This window comes from Coccomyxa subellipsoidea, assembly GCF_000258705.1.
Source record: "Coccomyxa subellipsoidea C-169, whole genome shotgun sequence".
In the NCBI taxonomy this organism is placed as follows: Eukaryota; Viridiplantae; Chlorophyta; class Trebouxiophyceae; family Coccomyxaceae; genus Coccomyxa; species Coccomyxa subellipsoidea.
The window spans coordinates 1,798,460-1,820,003 of NW_005178042.1; the positions used below are offsets into that span (position 1 = coordinate 1,798,460).

The 21,544-nt window shown below is 57.1% G+C and overlaps 3 protein-coding genes across 3 annotated transcripts; 1 reads left to right on the plus strand and 2 right to left on the minus strand.

Annotated features, from left to right (window-relative positions):
* Positions 1–171: 171 nt before the first annotated feature.
* COCSUDRAFT_64196 (AAA-domain-containing protein) lies at positions 172–8,200 on the plus strand (the record flags this gene model as incomplete). The annotated part of the gene is made up of 18 exons (XM_005651855.1): positions 172–460; positions 553–683; positions 844–1,091; positions 1,339–1,575; positions 1,773–1,969; positions 2,199–3,046; positions 3,243–3,379; positions 3,540–3,726; positions 4,055–4,227; positions 4,396–4,507; positions 4,809–5,010; positions 5,845–6,021; positions 6,203–6,332; positions 6,582–6,785; positions 6,868–6,945; positions 7,195–7,362; positions 7,730–7,839; positions 8,122–8,200. Exons 1-18 carry the CDS (start codon positions 417–419, stop codon positions 8,198–8,200), a joined length of 3,462 nt encoding a protein of 1,153 aa, XP_005651912.1. The 5' UTR covers positions 172–416.
* Positions 8,201–8,592: 392 nt separating this feature from the next.
* COCSUDRAFT_31989 (hypothetical protein) lies at positions 8,593–9,546 on the minus strand. Its single transcript, XM_005651856.1, has one exon. The coding sequence runs from the start codon at positions 9,517–9,519 to the stop codon at positions 9,190–9,192; it is 330 nt and encodes a 109-aa protein (XP_005651913.1). The 5' UTR covers positions 9,520–9,546; the 3' UTR covers positions 8,593–9,189.
* A 7,945-nt stretch (positions 9,547–17,491) lies between these two features.
* Positions 17,492–20,625, minus strand: COCSUDRAFT_11398 (hypothetical protein; the record flags this gene model as incomplete). The annotated part of the gene is made up of 8 exons (XM_005651857.1): positions 17,492–17,713; positions 17,852–18,043; positions 18,280–18,468; positions 18,633–18,815; positions 19,049–19,354; positions 19,598–19,815; positions 20,014–20,245; positions 20,383–20,625. 8 exons carry the CDS (start codon positions 20,623–20,625, stop codon positions 17,492–17,494), a joined length of 1,785 nt encoding a protein of 594 aa, XP_005651914.1.
* Positions 20,626–21,544: the final 919 nt, after the last annotated feature.

A 21,544-nucleotide genomic window follows, 5' to 3' on the forward strand; every position in this document is an offset into this window, starting at 1 on the left:
TGCTGTAATGACCTTTGATGCTGGATGTGCGAGAAATTTGGTGTGCAATTCTCTGCAGTGAGGCCTGATAATGAGCAATTTTCCATCCCAAACTTTTTCTTGGACCCTGCCCTGTTTTATGTCAACATGCACCAGAAGTCTTGCATGCCGCATACTTATCCAAAAGGGCCAGAATTCCGCATCTAGTCTGCTGACAGAACAGTCTACCTTAATCATGACGATTTGACCCTCAACCTTCTATATGAGACTTGGTCTCGTCATGCCCAGATGGAACAGTCATGAGATTTAGTTACAGCACCTAGTAATCTGCCACGCCATCGGAGCGTTAAAAAATCGCTATTACAATTCTTTTAGAGAGTTGAACACTAATTCCTGCGAGATGCTGTCTGGAATCATTGCCTAGACAGATCTGTCAGATGGAGTTTCTTGACAATTTTGTCTCTTCGCAGGAATCCCAAAGGTACCACATTCTCACTTACAATCTCGTGGCTTTCCTTGCAAAATTATCTATCGCTTTGCTTACAGCGGGCTTATTACCAGACTGTCTCACAGGCTCAACCAGCTCCCTGTGCGCTTGGTCCTAGAGAGGAGCTGCTGGGTGGCCCTGCCGCCTGCATTTGTTGCAAGGTTGCTCGACGCCCAGAGCCCTATCCCTCTCGTCCTGCAGCTGCGCCCAGCAAACGGTGTGTCCCTCACTTGACACCTCCAAGGTTCACCGTGGCCTGTAGTTGCAACCATGCTTCTGTTGTGCACCTTCTGATCAAGTCTATGCAGACACCTGCAAAAAATCATTGCTGCCACAAGTGCTCTTCATGCAGAGCCCTGACGCGTATGGGCGAGCAGGTTTGGCGCAAATGGGAGTGCCAGCGTGCTATGTGGCGTGGGCAGGCGCTGCGGCCAGCAGTCATGCACTGGACATTCCTGCCGCCTTGGGGCGCTGCCTGGGGCTGGCAGACGGCATGATGGTCAGCCTGCGCGCACTGCCGGATGTGCCGATGGCAACGGATGTTAGCGTTGAGCCTGCCAATGTGGACGACTGGGAGCAGGTGGAGCTGAACGCTGAGTACATGGAGGAGCAGCTCCTCAACCAGGTACTGGATGCACATCCACACCACACCACTCTCTCTCCAGTCCTGCTATGCAGCCCCCTCTCAATGCCTGCCATGTACACACCCTCCAAGCATCATTGCTAGATCAGCCAGGCTCAGATGTGTCTTGCAACGAGCCCTCCTTGCATCTTTGTTGCTAGAGCAGCAAGGCTCAGGTGTGTCTTGCATGCGCATGGGGCGATGAAAGTGGGCATTGGGACAGGGCTGAGGCGGCTGTGGCTGCATGCAGGTCGGGGTGGTGAGCATGGGGCAGCCGTTCCCATTCTGGGTGCGGGGGCAATCGGTGCTGACGCTGCGAGTTGCCACGGCGAGGCCAGAGCCCGTAGTACGGCTGGCGCTCGGCGCTGAGGTCAGCGTCGCGCCATGCCCCCGGGTCCGCCCGCAGGCTCAGGCAGAGGTGAACGGCGCCTCTGTGGATGCGCCGTCAGACGCCTCGGCTGTACCTGCCACCTGGCTGCGCCTCCAGGTCAGCAACCACATGTCCATTAATCAGCACAGGGATCTACGATGCATTTATTGCACATGCTAGACATAGTGTTGCCGGCTTCATGAAAAATATTGTTTTTCCAAGAGCTGATTGTCATCATCTTACACATTGCTGGTGAGGTCCTGCTTGGAAATGATGAGTGTCTCATTGGTGAAGGCGACAGAGTGTGTGTGCAGGAGCCGGATGAGAGTCTGCGCGTGGACTTGCGGCTGCATAGGGGAGTTCTGGAGGAGGACGGGGCTGCACTGCCGCATGAGGTTGATGGTGTCAGGACCTGGCAGACGACCACTGTACGCATGCCGTCGGCCAATGCATCGGCTGCCGGCTTTCCTGATGGCAGCTTTGTCAGGCTGCATGCCGGCCCTGGGTCCAGGTTCGCCAGCGGCCATGTCCATGAATCAAGTTTCCGCATGCAACAGGCCTCCGATGACATATCTGATGTCAGATAAACCTTGTCGCCTGCATGCAGGTAGAGAAATTCCTCTCGTGACAATACAATAATTTCAATGTATGGGTGCTAGAGGGACTTCTCTCATAGCCTGGAGGCAAGTGATTATAGTGCATTGAGAAAGCCACTCTGGGTGATTTGTTTTGTCATGCAGGGGAGGCAGCGCAGTGGCTGCAGTACAGGTGGATGACAGGATCAGCCCAGCACATGTGCAAGTTAGCCAAGCTGTACTTCAAACGCTGGCACTGCAGCCGCACAGGAGGGTGGCACTGCGGTCGTGCTCTCCATCACAGCCTGCTCAGCCACCACTTGCCATCGTGCTTCATCCAGTCACCAGCTTGACTGAAGCGGAGGTGCCAACCCTGCAGCAGCTCAGCCCCCGCCAGCTGCAGCTGCTCTTTGCCGCCTGGCTGCAGGCGCAGTCCGTCCGGTGTAAGCCACTTGCAGACTTTAATGGTGCCATGGAGGGGCTTTCGCTCGGAAGTAGCACAGCCAATGCAGCAGACATTGCAGGATCAGCAGCAAATGACCTCCAAAACGGCGGGGAGGCACAGAACAAGACCAGCACACCCAGTGCAGCAGAGCAGTCAGTGCCGCTGCAGGATGGCACAGCCATGTGGCTGGAGTTTCCCGCTGAGCAGCAGCCTTTGGCTTTCTTTCTCGAGCTGCGATGGCCGCCCGGCGCGCCGCGACCGTCCGGGCCAATATCAATGCAGCCGCTGCAGTTCCTGCGTCTGGGAATTGGTGTGGAGTTGGGCAAGGGTGTAGAGCTGCCTCTGGTGTCCACGGCGCACCCGGCAGCGGCTGCCAGCATGCAGAAGGGGGGCATGCAGGGGGTGAAGGGGGCCGCGGTGGGGTTCGGGGAGAAGTGGGCGGCGGAGTTTGTGCGGCCAGCGATGGAGCGACTGCTGCCGCTGCTGCATGACACCAGCCGCCGCATGCTGCGCGCGGCTGATGCGCCGCCGCCCGGCGGACTGCTCATCTGCGGCCCGGCGGGCAGCGGTGAGTCACGGTCAAGTCAGCTGCAGTGTACACTTCGCTCCACGCAGAAATGCTTTCCAGACATCGCAGCACTCTAGTTTTTATGGACAAATATTGTACATGTCCTGACTCATCCTGGTCATTAAGTGGACATGCTGTCATTGCGACACCTGTAAGCAAGGGGCACAGTGCTCACCAGGAGTCATCCTGTGTGCAGGGAAGACAGCCCTGGTACGGAGGTGCGCGGAAGGGCTCGCAGTGCACCCGCTGTGCCGCACGCATATAGTGTGGGGCAACTGCCGAGAGGTGGAGACCTCGACCCTTGCAAAGGCAAAGGCTTCCTTGCTTCCCCTGGTATGCCCATTACTTTCCTCACATTATGCTTTTATACTCCATTCTGCTGTGTTCAAGTGCGTGAGCACACAGGAATTCTCAAAATCATGTTGTGATCTGCTTGCCATGCATGCATACTTTCTGTATCCCAGGAGCTGAGCTGTGGGGCGCGTGTGCGCAGCTAAGGGAAGCAGCAGAGTGCATGCCGTCGCTGCTGGTACTCGATGACCTCGAGATGCTATGCCCGGCTCCGGCCGACACGCCCGACGCGGAAGCGGCCGCCGCCGGCTCGGCCGCGCTCGTGGCATGGCTGCGCGCGGCTGTGCGCGAGTACCACGCACGCCCCGATGGCCGCGCTCCCTTGCCAGGTCAGCATTCTCGGAGTTCTCTGCACTACTTTACCTCCCCCACTCAGCGACCGGCCCCTTAATGGCTAACCAGAACCTTGCTGTGACCTTGGTGCACGAGCTGCCTGCCTGGCTGAACATCCCTTCTAAAATTTGTAGGCTTGTTGCACAAGGATGCATGCTGCTTGAGTCAGGCAAGACCCTTGTCCTCTTGATGCCCAGCCTTTCTTAACTAGTATGCGCCCTTGCGCAACAGGGTCGAGATATTTATGGTGAGAGCTGACTGACATGATGATCATCTGCCACCAGCACTCTTATTATTCAATAAAATGGTTCCTTCTGCTTGCAGTGGTGGTATGCGGAACGTGCACATCAGCAGCTGAGGTGGCGGCTGCACTGCGAGGGCCCGGCCTCCTGGACCACACGCTGACGCTGCGCGCACCGGCGGCCGAGGACCGCGCCGCGCTGATGTCATCAGGCCTGCAGTCCAAGGGCGTTGCCTTTGACGCGGCGCTCGTGCAGGTGATGTGCAGCATGAGTTAAGCCTTGCTCTGCTTGTGGAGCAGATGGCCATGCATGCCAACTGGTACACCTCCCAAACATACTTTATGAAGGACGCCCACAGCAGTCCAAGATTCAAATACAGCAGCTGAGTAGTGCTGAAGCTCGGTTGTTTTGTGGCTTGTTCAGGCGTTTGCTGGCAAGCTGGAGGGGTATGACGCGGCGGACATCCGAGTCCTGCTGGACCGCGCCCTGCACGCTGCACTGCGCCGCAGGTTGAGCTCCAGAGGTCCTCAAAATGGTGCGCCACTTTTAAGTCGCTCTTCACCCTCCCATCTCTTCCTTGTTAATGTAGCTAGTTAGATGTTTGAGGTGCACTTGCTTTCATGCAAGCCCGCTGTCTGGGCAGCAGACAGGCCTTAAAATCACAAGAGTCTCAGCCCTGCAAGAGCTATGCATCATGCACCCCTCTGTGCTGTGCTGTGCAGTGCTGTGCTGTGCTGTGCATTTTGCAGATACAATAAAATCGAATACTGAGAACAGAAAACACAGAAAGCACAAAAAAGGGTGAAATATAAAGTTGCATTTGATGTGCTATGCAGGCAGGCTGGAGGTGGCACAAGAGGACATGAAGGCAGCGCTGGCCGGCTTCTCTCCGGCGTCGAGCTGGGGCGTGGGCCGCGCGTCGGCGGGGGACGGCCCCGGTCCGCGCGGGTGGCAGGACGTGGGCGGCCTCGAGGACGTGCGCGAAGCGCTGCAGGAGACCCTCGAGCTTCCCACGCGCTACGCCAAACTCATCGCCAAGTGCGCTCCCTTGCTTGTCCTTACAAATTCAAAAATTGGCTGTTCATGTAGGACAAAAGCTGGCGTCCAGTGCGCAGAGATAGGCTGGCTGACAATTCTGTGGTGCAACATCTTGTATGACCCCTCAAGCTGCTCACCCGCTATGCCAAGCTCATTGACAGATGCGCCGCTTTTCTGCCTCGTCTCAGCGTGCAAAAAAGGCTGGCTGAGAACTCACAATGGGCGAACAACCTGCATGCACCCTCGAGCTGCTTACGCTCTATGCCGAACAAATCTAGCCAAGTGCGCCGCCTTTTGATGCGGCTCCCACTGTATTTTTCCCCGCAGTACAAGCAGTCTAATTCTCCAGCTTTCAGGGGTTGATCACTATCATGAGCCGGCCTCCAGTGGGCTGAACACAGACTGGCTGAAACTTCTAGTCTAATACTGCAATATCTTTCAAGCACCCTCGAGCTGCCCATGCGCTCTGCTGAGCTGCTTGCCAAGTGTGCGCTCAACGATCCCTCCCAACCTTAGCCGTGGACGTATGGCAGATGGAAGCAGATGCCGTGGAATCTCAGCTGGGTTTCAGGGTTGAGATGTAAGCTGGCTGTCATATCTGTGCTTTGAAATGTGTACAGCAGCCAATTTTCATCGCTTCCCTGTGCTGCAGCTGATATTGTGGGCAATAAGCATATATAACCCAGCTCAACAGCTCAAAAGCCTTGAAATAACCATTTCAAGGTATTTCTTATCGATCTGAGGATTAAAGTAGAGAGACTATGGTGTTTCTTGCAATTTTGGTACGTTGGTACTTTTGACGAGATTCTCTACTGACCAACCTTCGGAGTGCAGGGCGCCTTTACGGCTACGTACGGGGGTGCTGCTGTACGGGCCGCCCGGCTGCGGCAAGACGCACGCGGTGGCCGCGGCGGTGGCGTCGGCCGGCATGCGCTTTGTCAGCGTCAAGGGGCCTGAAGTCCTCAACAAATACATTGGCGCCAGCGAGGCCGCCGTGCGCGACCTGTTTAGGTGACCACAGTAAGCCCGCTCTGCTGTTTCTACCATGTTGGAATGGCTCGTTTCTCTTCAAGTCACTGCCAACGTGCAGAAGTCAAAATGGACAGCCTGCATGCAAACGACTGAGACCCCGAGACCAAGGCAATCAAGATATCAAGACAGACCACTTCAGGAGCACCTAATGCCTGTGCAGGCGAGCCAGCGCGGCGGCGCCCTGCGTCCTGTTCTTCGACGAGTTTGACGCCATCGCGCCACAGCGCGGCCACGACTCGACAGGGGTCACCGACCGTGTCGTCAACCAGCTGCTCACAGAGCTCGACGGCGTTGAGGGCCTCAAAGGCAAGCGATGGTTATTTCTTTACCCATCCTTGCATCATGTCACTGTTTCCCCACTGTGCATGTCAAAAACCTCATTGGTTCTTGCTTCACTTTGAAGAGGCCCCCATTTTGATGAAGGCTGCAGACAAATACTGTACTGTAAACAATAACACAACCCCGAAACAAACATCTACAGCCTCATGTGAGGTCATTTGCGAGCAGTCACCCACCTGTGGATGCTTCTTGCGATGCAGATGGTCAGCAGATTGTCTGGGCTGCCGCGAGTGAATGTCATGGGTGAAATACACCAGGGTGACCATGGTGTGCATTTGGCGGCAGGTGTCGTGGTGATCGGCGCGACTTCGCGGCCGGACATGCTGGATGCGGCACTGCTGCGGCCCGGCCGCCTGGACCGGCTGCTCTACTGCGGGTTCCCCACCGCCAGAGAGCGCACCCAGGTGAGCCCCTTTAATCATGCACCGACTTGCAAAGATCTCTGGCCACTTTGCGTGGACTGTGCAACGGATGGTGTGGTTTCAGTGCAGCATGCGCTATGGCTTCGGCTCCTGCAACATGTGTCTGTTCATCGGGCACGCTGCCGCTGTGCCCGGTGATGAGGTGCATCTTGCGAGCCTGCAGCACCGCTGGATGCTGCCTTGAAGCCACAGCTGAACATATCGATCATGCAAGCTCGGGCATGATTTAAAACCAGTCTCAATTCCGGATCTGCACAAATTCTCTCTATTAAAGGTCTGCGGACGCGCGGTGGGTCATCAGCAGGCAGGAGGCCTCTGGCAAGCAAGAGTATGTCTGCTTGTTGAATTTCTAAGCGCCGATCATTTCAAATTCGCATTTGTCCGGGGGCAGGTTCTGCGCGCGCTGTCGTCGCGGCTGCCGATGGAGGAGGGCGTGGATCTGGCGGCCATTGCTGCGGCGACCGACGGCTTCAGCGGGGCCGATCTGGGCGCTCTGCTGTCCGACTCACAGCTGGCAGCCGTGCATGAAGTCCTGGCGCAGCCGCAAGACAACGCTCAGGTGAGCTGCTCGCCTATGTTGCTCTTGTCCCAACCTGCTCGGATATAGTTGGCTCCTAAATGGGGTGTGTGATTGACCATTCGTTCCTGCCCCTTGAAGTGGAGTTCATTGTCAGCATGAGACCTTGAGCACATGGTGCTGCCATGCGATGGTGTGTTCAATTGACCATTGCATCACTCATATCATGTGAATCTGCCCCATTAAAATCAATCTGAGTGGTGCTCTTGAGGGGCTCAGGACAAGCTTGATGCTTATGGACTAGTTGAGAAGGCAGAGGCATGCCCAGCATGCTATCGAGCCAGAAAGCTATGAGCAGTATCTTGCTATGGGGGAGAGGTGGCACTGAGTGTAGAAGGTGGCTTTGCAGGCGCAGCAGGTGCCGCTGGTGCGGGCCAGCCACTTAGAAACAGCGCTGGAGAAGGCGCGGCGCAGCGTGCCTCCCACAGAGCGCGAGCGCCTGGAGGCCATCTACAGCAGGTCCCCCCTCTCCCCATCTTCTGTCTTTGCAACCCTCAAGCCTTGTACATGCTCTTGATCCTAGCCGCAAGTTGTCTCTCAATTGGAGGTTTGAGTACGCGTTGCGCAACATCAGCAGGCAGGTGACCTTGGCAGGCAAGGCTGCAAGTGCACCCGAGTACTCTAGACCGAGCCAGGCCTGTCTTTGCGAATTACTGCCTTGCACGGCGTGTATGAGTATGCACCACCTAATGGCGCTGTGAATTATGTGCTGATATTTTCTTGCGTGCGTGATGAATGCAGGTTCAGGAGCAGCAGGGACCCAGGGCTGGGCAACACGCCGTCGGCCAAGGGCAAGGGGAAGCGAGCCACTTTGGCTTGAGGCCCAGATCTGGTGCGTCTCTAGAGACGCACTAAAGCATCCTGACTTGCTGGCATCAGCGGCTTTGTATTTTGGACTGACAAAGCGTCCAGATAGTAGTGGCTGAAATTAGCTCAGGAGCAGCAAGTTTCCAACGCATGCAAAGATACATCGCCTGCAGGAATTTGCATCCGCGCACTGCTTTTGTCAAGAACGTGCTTTTGCTTGAAAGACACCTGGCTAAAGACGCCTGTTGATTATGCTGTCGCGAGATGCATGAATTTGAAGCTTAAGCTTGCAAAAGCATATATGTATAATATCTACCAGACAAGGTGTGTCTCGTATTGTGTAATGAAATACAATCAAGCTTCAAAAATGTGACGTTGGCACTTATAAGCTGCTTTACAGCATCAAGTCGACACGTCGCTTCACAAGTGATGTCCAGTCAACAGCATTTTGGACCTTCCTATCAAGTGATGACATTGTACAGCCACTGTATTTCAAAGAGATGTATAGTCTCCTGGCATGATAAAGGCCTTGCAGAACAACACTGCTCTTGGCACGTGCCACTTTCACTACGACAAGATACCCACCTAAACCCTAAACCAGGATCTGTAATGCTCATATGCAGCACTTCATACAAAAATTGCCATTGGCAGGCTTCAGTTAGTCTCTTTTACTGCCCAGTCGAACAAGCCTGATCGGTAGCCGCTCAAAGCACATGCAATCTCAATTCCCGTCACAACAGCAGACAGCCTAGGACAGTATATCTTTGATGAAGCTAAGGCTGAATACCGTGGACATTAAACAGTGATCAGGTTTACTTGAGAAAAGGTTCAAAAAAAAAGTTCTGACAGATCAGTCTAGACATGTTTGTCATTCCGCATGACAGCGGTTATACGGCACTGCAGCAAGATTGTTGTGCCCAAACCTCCAGTGCCTGAGCCAGAGCATTGGCGCGCTGATGCTCTATGTTCCAGAGGACTTCTGCCTGCAGGATGTGAGATGCCTCAGGCAGGGATGAATGACTGAGAGGCACCGCCAGTTCCCCATTGTCTGGTCTGAGATGGGTATCCCAAGTGGACACCCATACATTGGTCTGGGTATAGGTCTCCATAAGTGGGTGAGGCTTCTCGGCCCGGGTATAGAATACACATTTTGAGGCTCTCTGACTGCGTGCTTGCGCAGTCTTTTTGATTGCTGTAATCGTCACTATGTTGCTGCCCTGTGATCAGTGGGGTTCGTTTGTGCAATCGTTTGTCGTGCCCCCGGTGATAAGCGCCTATGGAGTTGGCTGCGGCTGCTGCTGTGAATCCACTCTGGCGTAAATATCGTCCCATGTGGTCACCCTCCTGGGCTTCATCAACCTGGACATTGTCACAAGCAATTTCTCAGCGCCCAAGGCAGGAATGCATTGCAGGCTTGGGGATCCCCTGTCTGAGAGGAAACAAAACAAGGTCCTACATGCCCTGATACAACCATGCGCCCTGATCTAAACCATTTCCTGGTCCACTTTCAAGCATGGAAGAGCAAATTGCCATGCACCAAAAACAGAGACAGAAGCGCAGAGCTGCCCCAGAAAAAGTGCTCAGGAAACAACAGTGGGCATTGACATACATAAGTTGTGGAGAGGTCACCTCCAGTCATTGGGTGCTGCTCTGACGCGGCCATTCTTGCCAGCTGAAGCCATTGCGCACCCAGATGCAGACACACGCGCCCTCTGCTTGCCTGGCTCCGCACCCGTCCTCCCAGGCTTTCCAGCCTCCATTCCTGCTGCAGCAGCGCCAGTGCTCGGTCCAGCCGCGTTCTGCTGCTCTTCGGCGTCCTTTGAGGCAGCCACGTTGGGACCCCTTTTTCGTTTTGTAGGGGCTGCGGCTGCCGGCTTGTTGCTCGGCCCTTGAGATCCCTCCGTGCCAGCAGCAGCCGCCTGTCCTTCCTGGAGGCCTGCTGCCAGGGCAGCAGCAGCCGCTGCCTCAGCCTTGGCGGCGGCAGCGATTGCGTCCCTCGGCTGCTGCGGCGTCACAGCAGCAGCCGCGCTCCCCTTGCTGGCCTGCTTGCCCTTGTCAGGCTGCTTGGCAGGCACTGCGGCTGCGGCAGAACCAGTAGCTGCACCAGACCCGCCAGCAGTGGCGGCCGGGTCCTTTCCAGAGGCATCCTGTGCTGCAGGAACTGACGAGGACGCTCCAGGCGTGTGTGCCTGCTTGGCCCCGCGCAGCCCCCTTGCCTGCGCTGGCCCCTCAATGGCAGCTCTAGGAGCCGGCTGTGCTGCAGGAGTCGCCGTGCTCTTGCGCGGCCTTCCCCGGCCCCTCTTCATGGGCGTCTGCTCAGAGTGCTCCTGCGCGCTGCCCTCTCCCACACCCAAGCCGGGATTGGAAGCTGGAGCAACTGCATTGTTCCCTTGCAGCTCCTTTCCAGCTTCATGCGCCTCAGCTGCAACAGCACAGGGAGGCTGCGTCTGTTCGCTAGCTGCTGCTTCCTTCCCACGCTGCTCAGTGTGCTGTTCGGCGGTTGGCAGCTGGGTGTCCAATCCTGCCGGCTCTTCCTGCTGAGGAGACGCGGTTGCGCCGGAGTTAACAGCAACAGGCTCCACCTCTGTCTCCAGCTCAGTGCTCGCCGCCGCCGCCGCCGCAAGCATGTCGAGCTCGCCCTCTGCTGCCGGACTCGGTTCCCTGCTGGCTGCACCCGGCCTGGTCTCCTCATCCGGGGCATCGCGCTGCATCCGGGGCAGCTGCGGCGGAGCTTCCGGACGCAGCCGGCCGCTCATGACGCGCAGCCGGCTGCGACTGGCTGCCTGCCGCGGCGCTTCCTGGGCGGCCGGGGAGCCGCTGGACGCGCCACCTGCCGGGTTGACATCGCGGCACAGCTCTGCAACGGCGTTGAGCGCGGAGGTCACGCCGCCGGAGCCCGCGCGCGCCACTTCGATATCAGACGCATGCGCCGATATGTTGGCGGCCGCGCGGCGGCGACGGCGGCCGCTCGGCGCGGCGGCAACAGCGGCCTCGTCGCTCGACGGCACGCTGAGCATGGTGGCGTCCGCAAACTTAGCCAACGGCTTCTTGCGGGGCCGGCCGGGCCGCAGGAGGGCCGGCACGTCTGTGGGAGGCTGCAGCGCCGCCGGCTTGGTGCCGGGCGCAGAGGAGTCCGGGGCGTCGTCGTCCAAGCCGCACAGCAGCAGCGTCTTCCTCGGCCGCCCCGGCTTGCGTCGCAGCCGCCCGCCCCTCCCGCCCCGCCTTGCCACCCCGCTGCCGCCACAGCAAATTTTGTGATCCACCACTTCTGCCTTTGCCTTGTAATGCAAATATGAAATTTCACCTCGTGCAAACGCCAATGATGTGGTTAACAGGCACCCGTCACAAGCTTGACAGTCAGGCAAGAACCTGCATTTATCAAGATGCACTCCCTGCTGCCCGCACCTGTCCTTAGGAGAGTTGAGGTAGGCAGAAAGGCGCTCGAGCTCCCCTTGGTGAGCGGCCATGCTCTCTTTGGCAGCCTCTTCCATTTCTGCGCGGGGCTGCACGGCAAGCGCAGCCAGGCTGCTGCTGCAGGCGCTCAGGTCAAGGTCCAGAAAGTTGCCCGCGTCCGCCAGCACAGCAGTGCAGAGGACCGACATCCTAAAGCCTACAATGCAAGCACAAAGAATATTTCATGCCATGCACAAGCACATCGCAAAAGGACCCTTGCGCCTTCGAATGGACTTAGATATTGGAAGAATTTTGCAGATTCAGAGCAGTACATTGTTGCAGAGCAAGTCTCTCAAAAGGGGATGGCTTTGCCCATCTCAACAACATTGGCAGTCTGCACTTTGAGGTAACCATCACCTTGAAAGATATAAGAAAGTGCCTGCAGGCCTGATTGAATCCTCAATTTGTATTTGAACTCCAGGGAAGGACGAGTGCTCGATTTGGCGACCCTACTCTTGTCCGCCTGTCGCCTTTCCTGCCACATGCGTGACATGCCGTAGATAGTGATGCCAGTCTTGGGAAAAGCCTCACCACACTGGCCGTCAGCGAGGCCCTGGTCGGGCATCAGGCGCATGAGGAGCTGGGTGCGATCTCCGCAGGTGTCCGCGGATTCGTCGGCCGCCTCTCGCGTGCGACGCCTGCACCGGTCCTGCAGCACCTTCTGCTCCGCCTTCCACTGCTGCTGCCTCAGCACCTTTTCATTGTACGTCACATCCTCAGTCCCCTGCCACAGCGCCAGATCCTCCCACTTCAGACATGAACCATCTGTACACCTCAGTTTAGGAGCTAAGACTGTTGTCCACCCTGTCACCTCCTCTCGGCTGACAGAATAGATGACATCACTTGGATAGAGGGGGCGTGCATGCGTGGCTTGTGCATGCATGCAAGATTCAGAGCCGGGCCACATCGCTGGGCTGCTCACCCGCTTCTTGCGCCCGAAGACGGCTCGGCCGAAGGCGCCCGGCGGCGACAGACGCGACGAATCAGCGTTGACCTTGATCCGCTTCCTGCGCTTCTTCATCATCCGAGCCCCGGCCGCTGCTGCAGCGTTCTCCACAGAGTGAGTCACCCCGCTGTCTTCTGGCGCAGGCCCACCGCCACCGGCAGCCCCCGGAGACACATCCACCGAGCAGGCTGCATCCGCCACTTTGGCCGGTTTGTCACCCGCGGCAACCTCAGGCAACGTGTTGCACTCGGCAGCAGGCGCTGCATGGGAGCCCGGCTGCGAGAGGGAGGCGCTGGCGTGGCTCAGCGGTGCCGCAGCCGCGGAGCAGGGCGTTGCGGGGGCGGATGGGCGGGGCATGCCGTCGATCTGTTTTGCGCCGCATTGCAATGCCGGGGGCTGCTTGTGCGGCGTTGGACTCCTCGCAGCTGCTGTCTCCGCCGCCCTCACGAGTGACTCCAGCCAGCTCTCCGGGTTGCTCCATGGCTTTTGCACATCTGCAACCGAGCACAAAGCCCCCATTTTCATTCACACGCAGCGCAGAATTTTGAGGTGATGTGCACGTAGAACAAAATAATTAATGCCAGGCCGAGGCATGACGCCGTAGGATCTGACGAAAAATAGCAGGTGTGCCACAAATAGGTGACGCACCTTCCGGGCGCAGGACGACCCTACTGGTGCGCGCCCGCTTGACAGGGAAGTAGTCCGGCGCCGCCGCGGCCTCCTGTTCCACGAGTCCCCGCTTCCGCGCCGGCGCCGGTGGCGGCGAATACGGCACGGCCTTGGGCGGCCGTCCGGGGCCCCTCCGGCGGCCGCGCCCCCGGCCGCCGCGCCCCCGCCCCCGGCCCGATCGGCCCCGAGCGGCTGGCGGCGACTCTCCTCGGCTGGACTCCGCTACGACGGAAAGCGAGAGGGAGCTCTCCATCATTAGGTGTGATATGCGTTGCTGCGGAGGAACCGCGTCTGAGATGGATGGGCGCGGCTGCCGTCCCCGGCTATGCTGCATGCGTGGTGATACCTCGTCCATGGCTAGTGCACGGGATGTCCGCCGCCGGCTCCGGGGCGGTAAGTCGATCGCGCTTGTGCTCGCGCCGCGCGCACCTCTCTGCATCGTGCTGCCGGAGGCATCGCGCCGAGCGCTGCCGGCTCTCGCTTGTTTGGACGCCTGGCGCTCGCTGCTACTGGTGGTGGGTGCCCTAAACGTCTCATGCCCCGGCAGCTCCCACGAAGCACCTACAGCGGCAGCTTGAGCAGCAGCGACACCGGACTTTGCGGCGCTTGCCGCGGGCTGAATGGCAGGGGCGGGTGCCCCAGCAGCAGAGACAAGTGCCAGAGCGGCGGCGGCAGCGGCCTCGGCAGGGGAAGCTTCCCGGCTGCCGCTGTCAGGGCTGCTGCCTTCGCGGGGGCCCACCGAGGCAGCGCGGTCGGAGCTGCGCGCATTGTTGGGGCTGCCCAGGTGCTTTAGGTGCGACCCACTAGGGACGTGCCTGTGCACCCCGGCTGACAGCCGCACCGGTGCTGCAAAGGCGCGCCCTCCTCTCCAGGGTCCCTGGGGAGACCTCGCTCGAGCAGCAGGCTGCTGCCTGTGCCCTGCCGCCTGTAAGCTCGCGGCCACATCCGGGACACTGGCTGGGTCCCTTGTGCCGCCGGCAATCAACTGCAGCAGGGAGCTGCGCAGATCTGCTGCTGCCATTGGCTGCGCTTCTTCTGTAACCGTCGCTGCGGTTGCTGACGGCACGGGAGCTGCGGTCGCGCCAGCGCCTGCCAGGTCCCTCTGCCTGCCGTCGATCTTCTGTGCTAGCGAGCTGCGCAAATCCGCCAGGCTCGGCCGCTGCTGCCTCTGAGCATTGCTCGCTGCCATTTGCGGATCCTGCTGCGCACCGGGCGGCTGTCTGGCGACGGTGGCGGGCCGCGGCGCCGAAGCGAAGTCTGAGCGGCGCTGCTGGGAGGCCATCTGGGCAAGCTCTGACATGGCGGCTGACGAGGCCAGCCTGGGCACTTCTGCAGGCGCGGCAAGTGGCTTCCCTGATAGCAAGCTGGTGATTAATCCCGTGCTGGGCTGCCGCGCCGGCTGCAGCGGCTGCATCAGTGTGGCCACCGCACCATTGGGATACACCTGCGGGATCACCTCACGCCCCTTCAGCCCAATGACATCACCCCACATTGATGTGCGACACAGGTGTTGCACAACCATTGCTTCGAGCTGCACTAGTGCAAGACATTGCAGGAGTCAGATCACCACCTCTGAATGCTGTGGAGGCTTTCTGGGCAGTGCATGGTTTCCGTTGGCAGTGCGGGGGAGCCTTGCTGCTGCCCCCTGCGGTGCCGCCGCTCCCAGGGGTCTTTGGGACCCATTTGCTGCAGCACCATTCAACTGTTGCACAGACCCTGCTGTTGCGCCCCCAACGGTGCGTGGCTGCCGCGGCTGCGAGGCCGACGCAGCCTTTGGTGGATAGGTTGGTGCTGCATATCCGCCTGCTCGCGCTGTGGGAGCCTTCTTGGGAGGTGTGTTACCTGCACAGCCTTGACCAGTCACATAGGAAGCCCCTGCAATAAAGGTGAGACCAGAGACCACCCCTTGCCGGGCAAGTGCACAGCATCTGCGAAGACGTTGAACATCAAGGTGGGCCCATCAAAACAGCATGCATGTTGCATGGAAAGCACCGGCATTGGCGGTTGCTAGGAGGCCGTCCACAATAGCCCACTCCAGCTCCTCGCCATCCAGAACCATGCGCGGCTGCTTTGGAGGGCCCGGCTGCCCTGCATCCTGCTGTGCAAATGGCTGAGCCACCAGCACATGCGCCCTGTACTGAGGCAATTTGGCCGCCTGCGCCCTCGCCTGACCCACCCCGGGCACACACACCTCATTCCAGCCTTGCACGGACTACATCCGCTCTCAGCTTTTCAGAGTGAAAAAAACACCATGGAGGAGAGGGGCAAGAAAAGCTTGAAATTGAGCTGGGTTCTCAAGTAAAAATGTGAATTTTACCTGTGTCTCCCCTACGGCTGAGCAGGCGGCATTTCTGCCTTGCACCACCATGATGTCAGTGTACCAGTGCGTTTCATACTGGGCCTTCAGACGCGCAAGCACCTGCAAGCATCGTTGCAAGTCAATCCAAGACCTGGAACCCCACCCAGCTGCCAGAAGGCAACTGTGGCCAGAATTGTATCATGGCACAGGATTGAAGCAGTGCATTGCAGCTTTTGGCAAAGCTTGGACAAGCACCTTTTCACGTTCGTCATATGATAGTAGGTGAAGAAGCCAGACCTCTTCAGTGTTAGGAGACAGGCAGAATATGGACCCAGTGATGCGGCTCAGCTCCTCTTCGCAGCCATTCTGGGAGGCAGGCTGTGTGTCCCCAGCGAGCACATGTGGACTCTGCGCTGTGAGCAGGAGCTTGCGCAGACCTGTAACAGTGTCTGGTGTCAGCCTCTTGTTCGTTTTGTGTAAATCTTGAATAAATCGCAACAACCAAGGATGACAGGCCAGCTCACATTGTGTGCACGAAGCAGACTTCTGCCACTCCTGAGCCGCCTTCAGCTGCTCCATTGCCCTGGCCGACATCCATCTGTGCCGGCCTTTATCTGCATAACAAGGGAACCACGGTTGCCACACCATCCCGAGGGATCGATACCACCCCATCAGAGTCCTTATGCGCAGATCCTCCTGTTCAGAGACGAGTAACTTGTTGCCACACCACAAGGGATAGGGCCAGTAGCATATCAGGCATGGTAGAATCACCGTCTGGCAGACGCCAGCAGGCGGGTCTGCCGGTCAGGGACTGGCCACAGTGCTGGCCAAAGGAGGTCTCTTGGCAGGCAGGGCATTGCAGGTCTCCTTCGGCATTCACGGCATACCCTGCCTTCAGCCTCTGGGGAGTTTCAGCGCCCAGGAAAAGAGACTCCCAGCTCCTTCGTCCTGAACGCATAAATGACACTTCTCGGAGGGGTTGTTTTGACAGAGTGAGACCCAATAGAATACGACTCCAGACGTGGGTTCACTGTGTGGATATGGTGAAATTTTTGGCTGTAGCACCTGCATTGGCGTCGAGGATTAGGCCCACCGCCCGTTCACCAGCCTCACTGCAGGGATATAGCAAGTCCTTTACCTGCAGCACAGAAGGATGAGTGTGTTCTCTGTAACCCTTTGGCATTGTCATGCAAACCAACAGAAGGCAAGACTGTAAAACGAAGGAGTGGGGGCATGTGTCTGACCACTTGGTGTTGTCCGAGGTGCATTAAGACATCCCGGCAAAAGTCTGGGTGAGCCCATATCACCAGGGTGTTTTCAGGCAAGCTTATTTCCTGCATTGCCCTGGCTTGGGGCGAGTTCGTTCTCAAAGAACAATTCCCCTTTATCGAGGAGCCTGCTTGCACACATACATTTACTTTCGGTAATCAAAGAGAAGCAAAAATAAAGCACACCTCTAAAATGGCGTATCGACAAATGCAAAAGGGGGCATTCGCTGAAGGCCAGTGCGCTCTTCCAGTTCAACAGTACATGCAGCAAGCAACGTGAGGTCTAAGTGGTTCAAACCTGTTTGCTGGGTCTTGTGATGCACTCATTGACATCAAGGAGGAGTCCACAACTCATGTCACAATCGCCAGGGAGACGTCATTCGGTCGGCGTTAACGAGTGGCTGCACCAACCACCCAGTGCCACAGTTGCCCCTCACCGATTATAATGTCATACCATTGATAGCTCAAGTGGGAAACAATTTTCAGTGGAGAAATGCCGAGAAAATCAGCTTCATTGCGCCAATTTGAAAGTGTTGCTCTCACGTGCGCCACTTAGATGTACTGCTGACCCAGCCATGGCCCATGTGTGACGTCCAATATTTGAAATGCAGAAGAGCGGCTTGTGTTTTAAAGAGTAGGCTACTTATTACATGATCAAAAGCTGCCAGACTACACAAAAGCATGTTGCAAGTCATGATACTTCTGTACGAAGGTCTCAGGATCAGTCAGGGCTTTCGTCGCCCGCCAATGCAAGTCTCCCACATTCTTTGCCTGCTGCATCCTGTTCTGCACATATTTCAACCAGATATCTTCATCCTCTGACCCGTAGGCATCCACAGCCGCCTGCATGCACCCCCAGACAGTAGTCAGTGTCATGCAGAGGGCGCAGACCTAAGCTAGCACATGCATGCCATAGCGTGCCTCAGCCTCGACAGCAATCGTGGAGAGAACCAAAAAAAGTAAGGTGCAGTGCGCATGCCAGCCCTGAATGTGCACCCCCATAGGAGGTCAGTGCCGCACCTCAAAAACTCTGTCGAGCTCTGCAGCGCTCAGGGCTTCTTCTGCTGAGGCCCCCAGCTCCATATCCAGCACAGCATGCATCAGCGAGCCGCCAGCCGGCGGTATCTTCAGCAGTCGCCGATACAGCTGCCTTGCTGCTGGCAGCCCAGATGTGTCCCGCACAGCCTGTACCGCCACTGCTGCCGCCTCTCCCATCCCTCCCTGCAAACAGCCCCAATCACCGTCGATCACAAGAAATATCATGCTCACATTGCAGATCTTCGTCCTATACCTTTCAGCGACCGCCATGCAGCACTTGTTTGCTTACAAATACAGGGTGCAGACAATTATACGAATTGGTGTACTATCAGAAAGGTCCCTTTCTGCCCGCCACGAATAGCCGAAGTTATGGATTCCTCTGCAGCTTAGCTGTACTGCTTAAAAGTCAGGGGACGCACTCGGAGCCGCCCTTTTGCCGAGCCGCTGAGAACCCGCACGAGCTCATTCACAAGGCCATCCAGCGGCAGGGACAGGGAGGACAGAGTTCTGAAGCCCACAATCCACAGCTCTGCCGCTTGAGAGCACGGCAGTGACCTGACCGCCTCCAGCGCCAACGCTTGTGCGCTCTCCCGATTCGCATCAGTACCCTGCAAATTCAAGCACACATTTACCCATCAGCGCCCTGCGAATACCACCACAAATTACATAGCAAGATTGATGCAGCTCACAAGGAATCGCCACTACAGGTCAGGAAACGCTTATACTTTCTAAGGTGCGAGGGAACATCTATGACACAGTCCAAGCTGTATACCTGCGCAGAGGCCTGCTGGGCTTGCAGGAGCAAGCGCTGCTGCCACAGAGCCGCAGAGCCGGGGCAGCTCTGGCACGCGCGCGCCGCAGCCTCCAGGGCCTTCTTCACGCGTCCAAATCTCAGCGCGAGCCTGGGCCACTCTAGCAACAGCGCCTCGGAAGCCCGGCCTTCTGAAGCCGCCTTCTCGCAGACCTGTGCGATAACCAAGCATTGTGAATGTCTTTGCTGTACTTCCCCCCAAAATGCACTTTTGCTTGTCTGCAGCGTCTCAGAAACACTATAGTGACAGCCTCACAGAAGCACTATAGCTACAGCCTCTCAGAAGCACTATATTAACAGCTTACAAGAGCAGCATCAGTGATACTTGATAAAGCAGCAAAATGGTGTGATGGCAACAATAGCCTAGAGCGGCGCACCTCCAAGAGAGCTTTAGCGAGCTCCTTGGACCGCCCCTTCAGCTTGGGGAGGGAAATTCTCGAGTCCCCTCCAGCAGGCGCCAGCTTGTCCAGATGCTCAGTCAGGAAGGCCATGTAGAGATCATACATCTGCTCGCCCTGCGTGGCTGCCAGCCCGCTCTCGTAGACAGCCACAGCTGCCTCCTCTGGGGAGCTGGTGGAAGCTGACGGCTGCTCTGGCGGATGCTGAGTCAGCCAGCGCCTCGCGCGCAGATCCCAAGCCTCTGCATCGGTGGGGAAGTCCGCCTCCAAGCTGCTGTAGATGGCCTGGTCACATGGCAAGTTTGTTTCCGGTGAGCCTTTCAAGCCAGCTTCATCAACATGAGCTGCTCCTTCTCATCACCTCAAAGGCCACCTTCAAAAATGGTCATTGGGAGAAGGTCACCAAAGAATGGACGCACTCAAGCTCTTGAGGTGTTATGTCATTTGCTGTACTTTTTTACTTTTGTCTCAGGCTTCTCAAGACCTCAGACTCCACAGCAGCAAACATTCGCAAAGCTCAGGACTCACTTCAGCGATCGATGCTGCACCCGGGAATGAGAAGCCCGAAAGGATGTCCAGGAACCTCTTGCGAATGGCCGCCTCCTTTGAAAGCTCTGCCGTCGCTTGCTTGAATACGACCGTCGCGACCGCGCCGTTCAGCACCATTTGCACGGCTGCCTCTGACTCCTCTCCAGCAGATGCAGGCGTCTCAGCCTGCACCCCTTCCACGTCCCCAGCCAAGCCACCTACACAGCACAAGTCATCATTGTTAGGTTCTCAGATCAGCAACCCCACATGCACGGCACTGCCACTCGGGCACCGGCCCTCCACAAGCTCACTGATCAGTTACCTTCAACTACAGCTTTCTATAGTGCAGATCGCAGCACAATTGACGAGCACATGTGTGTTGGGAGTGTAGCGAAAGAGCTTGTGACTCGCCGCACCTGCTGAGGCGATGCCCAGGATCTTGCGCCGCGTGCGCAGCGTGTGCGCGTACAGCAGCTCCATCCTAAAGTACTCTGCCCAAAGGTCCGCGCTGCCAGGGCACATGCGCAGCCCCCGCTGCATCAGCGCGCGTGCGGCCCCGGCGTTGCGGTTGTGCTCAAACTCCCATGCGCTCGCATGGATCCACAGGCTTGCCTCGCGCGGATGCAGCTGCAGCGCCTTGGTCACCACCTGCCGGCAACACGCTAAGTTAGGACCTTGCCTGTTGTGAGCAGGCCACTGAGCACAGGCTTGCCTGTGATGAGAATTTCTTCTCAGGCGGCCCTAGACAGGCAGACATGGTGATATGTAGCGGATGAAAAGCGCACTTGGGAGAGCTTGCGTGTGCTGCCGGAGTCCTTGCAGAACTGCAGCCAGGATGACCAGAGGCGCATGTCGCCCCTGAACTTCTGCGTGGCACGCTGATATATGAAGTGGATCCGCCGGATCATTCCGTGATCAGCCAGGCCCCGCTTGCCCTCCAGTCCCATTGCATCCTTTCGTAGTTTCCTCAGCTCTTCAAGCCTGCTCTCGTACTGCACGTATCTGCAGGCACAGATTGGAATGCCCATAAATCAGACAGTGCTTCCATCATTTGCATGACTACGCAACAATCGCATGCCAGTGAGATGCTGTCTTCTCAATCAATTCTTATTCAGCAAGTGATGGAACAGTACCTGAGAAAGTCTGCCTTTACAGCTGCGCGGCGCTTCAGAGTGTACTCAAAGTCTGTGCGCTTCTTCACGATCTGCCTGATTTCTGACTTGGAGAAGTACCCCCTTTTCTCGAGATCCTCGATCTCTGGGATCATCTCCTCCATGATTGCCCGCACATTGTCCGCCATTGTGCCAGATGTAGTGCAGCGAAACAACCCCACCTCCTTTTGAAGTACTAGCCCACGGGTTGGTGACTAGGAAAGATGGACAGCCAGGAAACTATGCATGTACCATAACCACGCTTGAAATCAATGTTACGAAATATTTTAGAATTGAGAAGAGGACTGCACTTTGATCAGACCCTGCACACCAGTTGCGTCGACAAATTTGTAGGAACGCTAGTGAGCAACGTGAACAGCAACAATCTGATCAGCAACTATGTAACCTCATGAAATACCTTGATACTGCAGATGTTTACGAAGTACTTTGCAGTAAGGCAAGATTGATCTCGAACTGTCGCCGCTACAAAAATTTGGAAAAGACCTCTGTCCGACGGCGTGTTTTCGAGGTCCCCCCACTTTTCCCACGCTCTGCTGCTTGCGAATTCTTTCCCAACTTTGGTGCGGAACGTGCTGTTGTTTCGCAAATATCACCAGCAATTGAAAAGTTGATTCTCTAATATTGTACATATGAAACACGGGGGAGAACAGGACAGGGTCTGCAAAGACCTCCACGGACCTTGAACTTTTCACTCTACCCGGCATACTACTGTGGAAGGAACGGTAGCCTGTAGGCAGCAATCATGGCTGCAACGGCCCAGGATCCTTCAGCACCC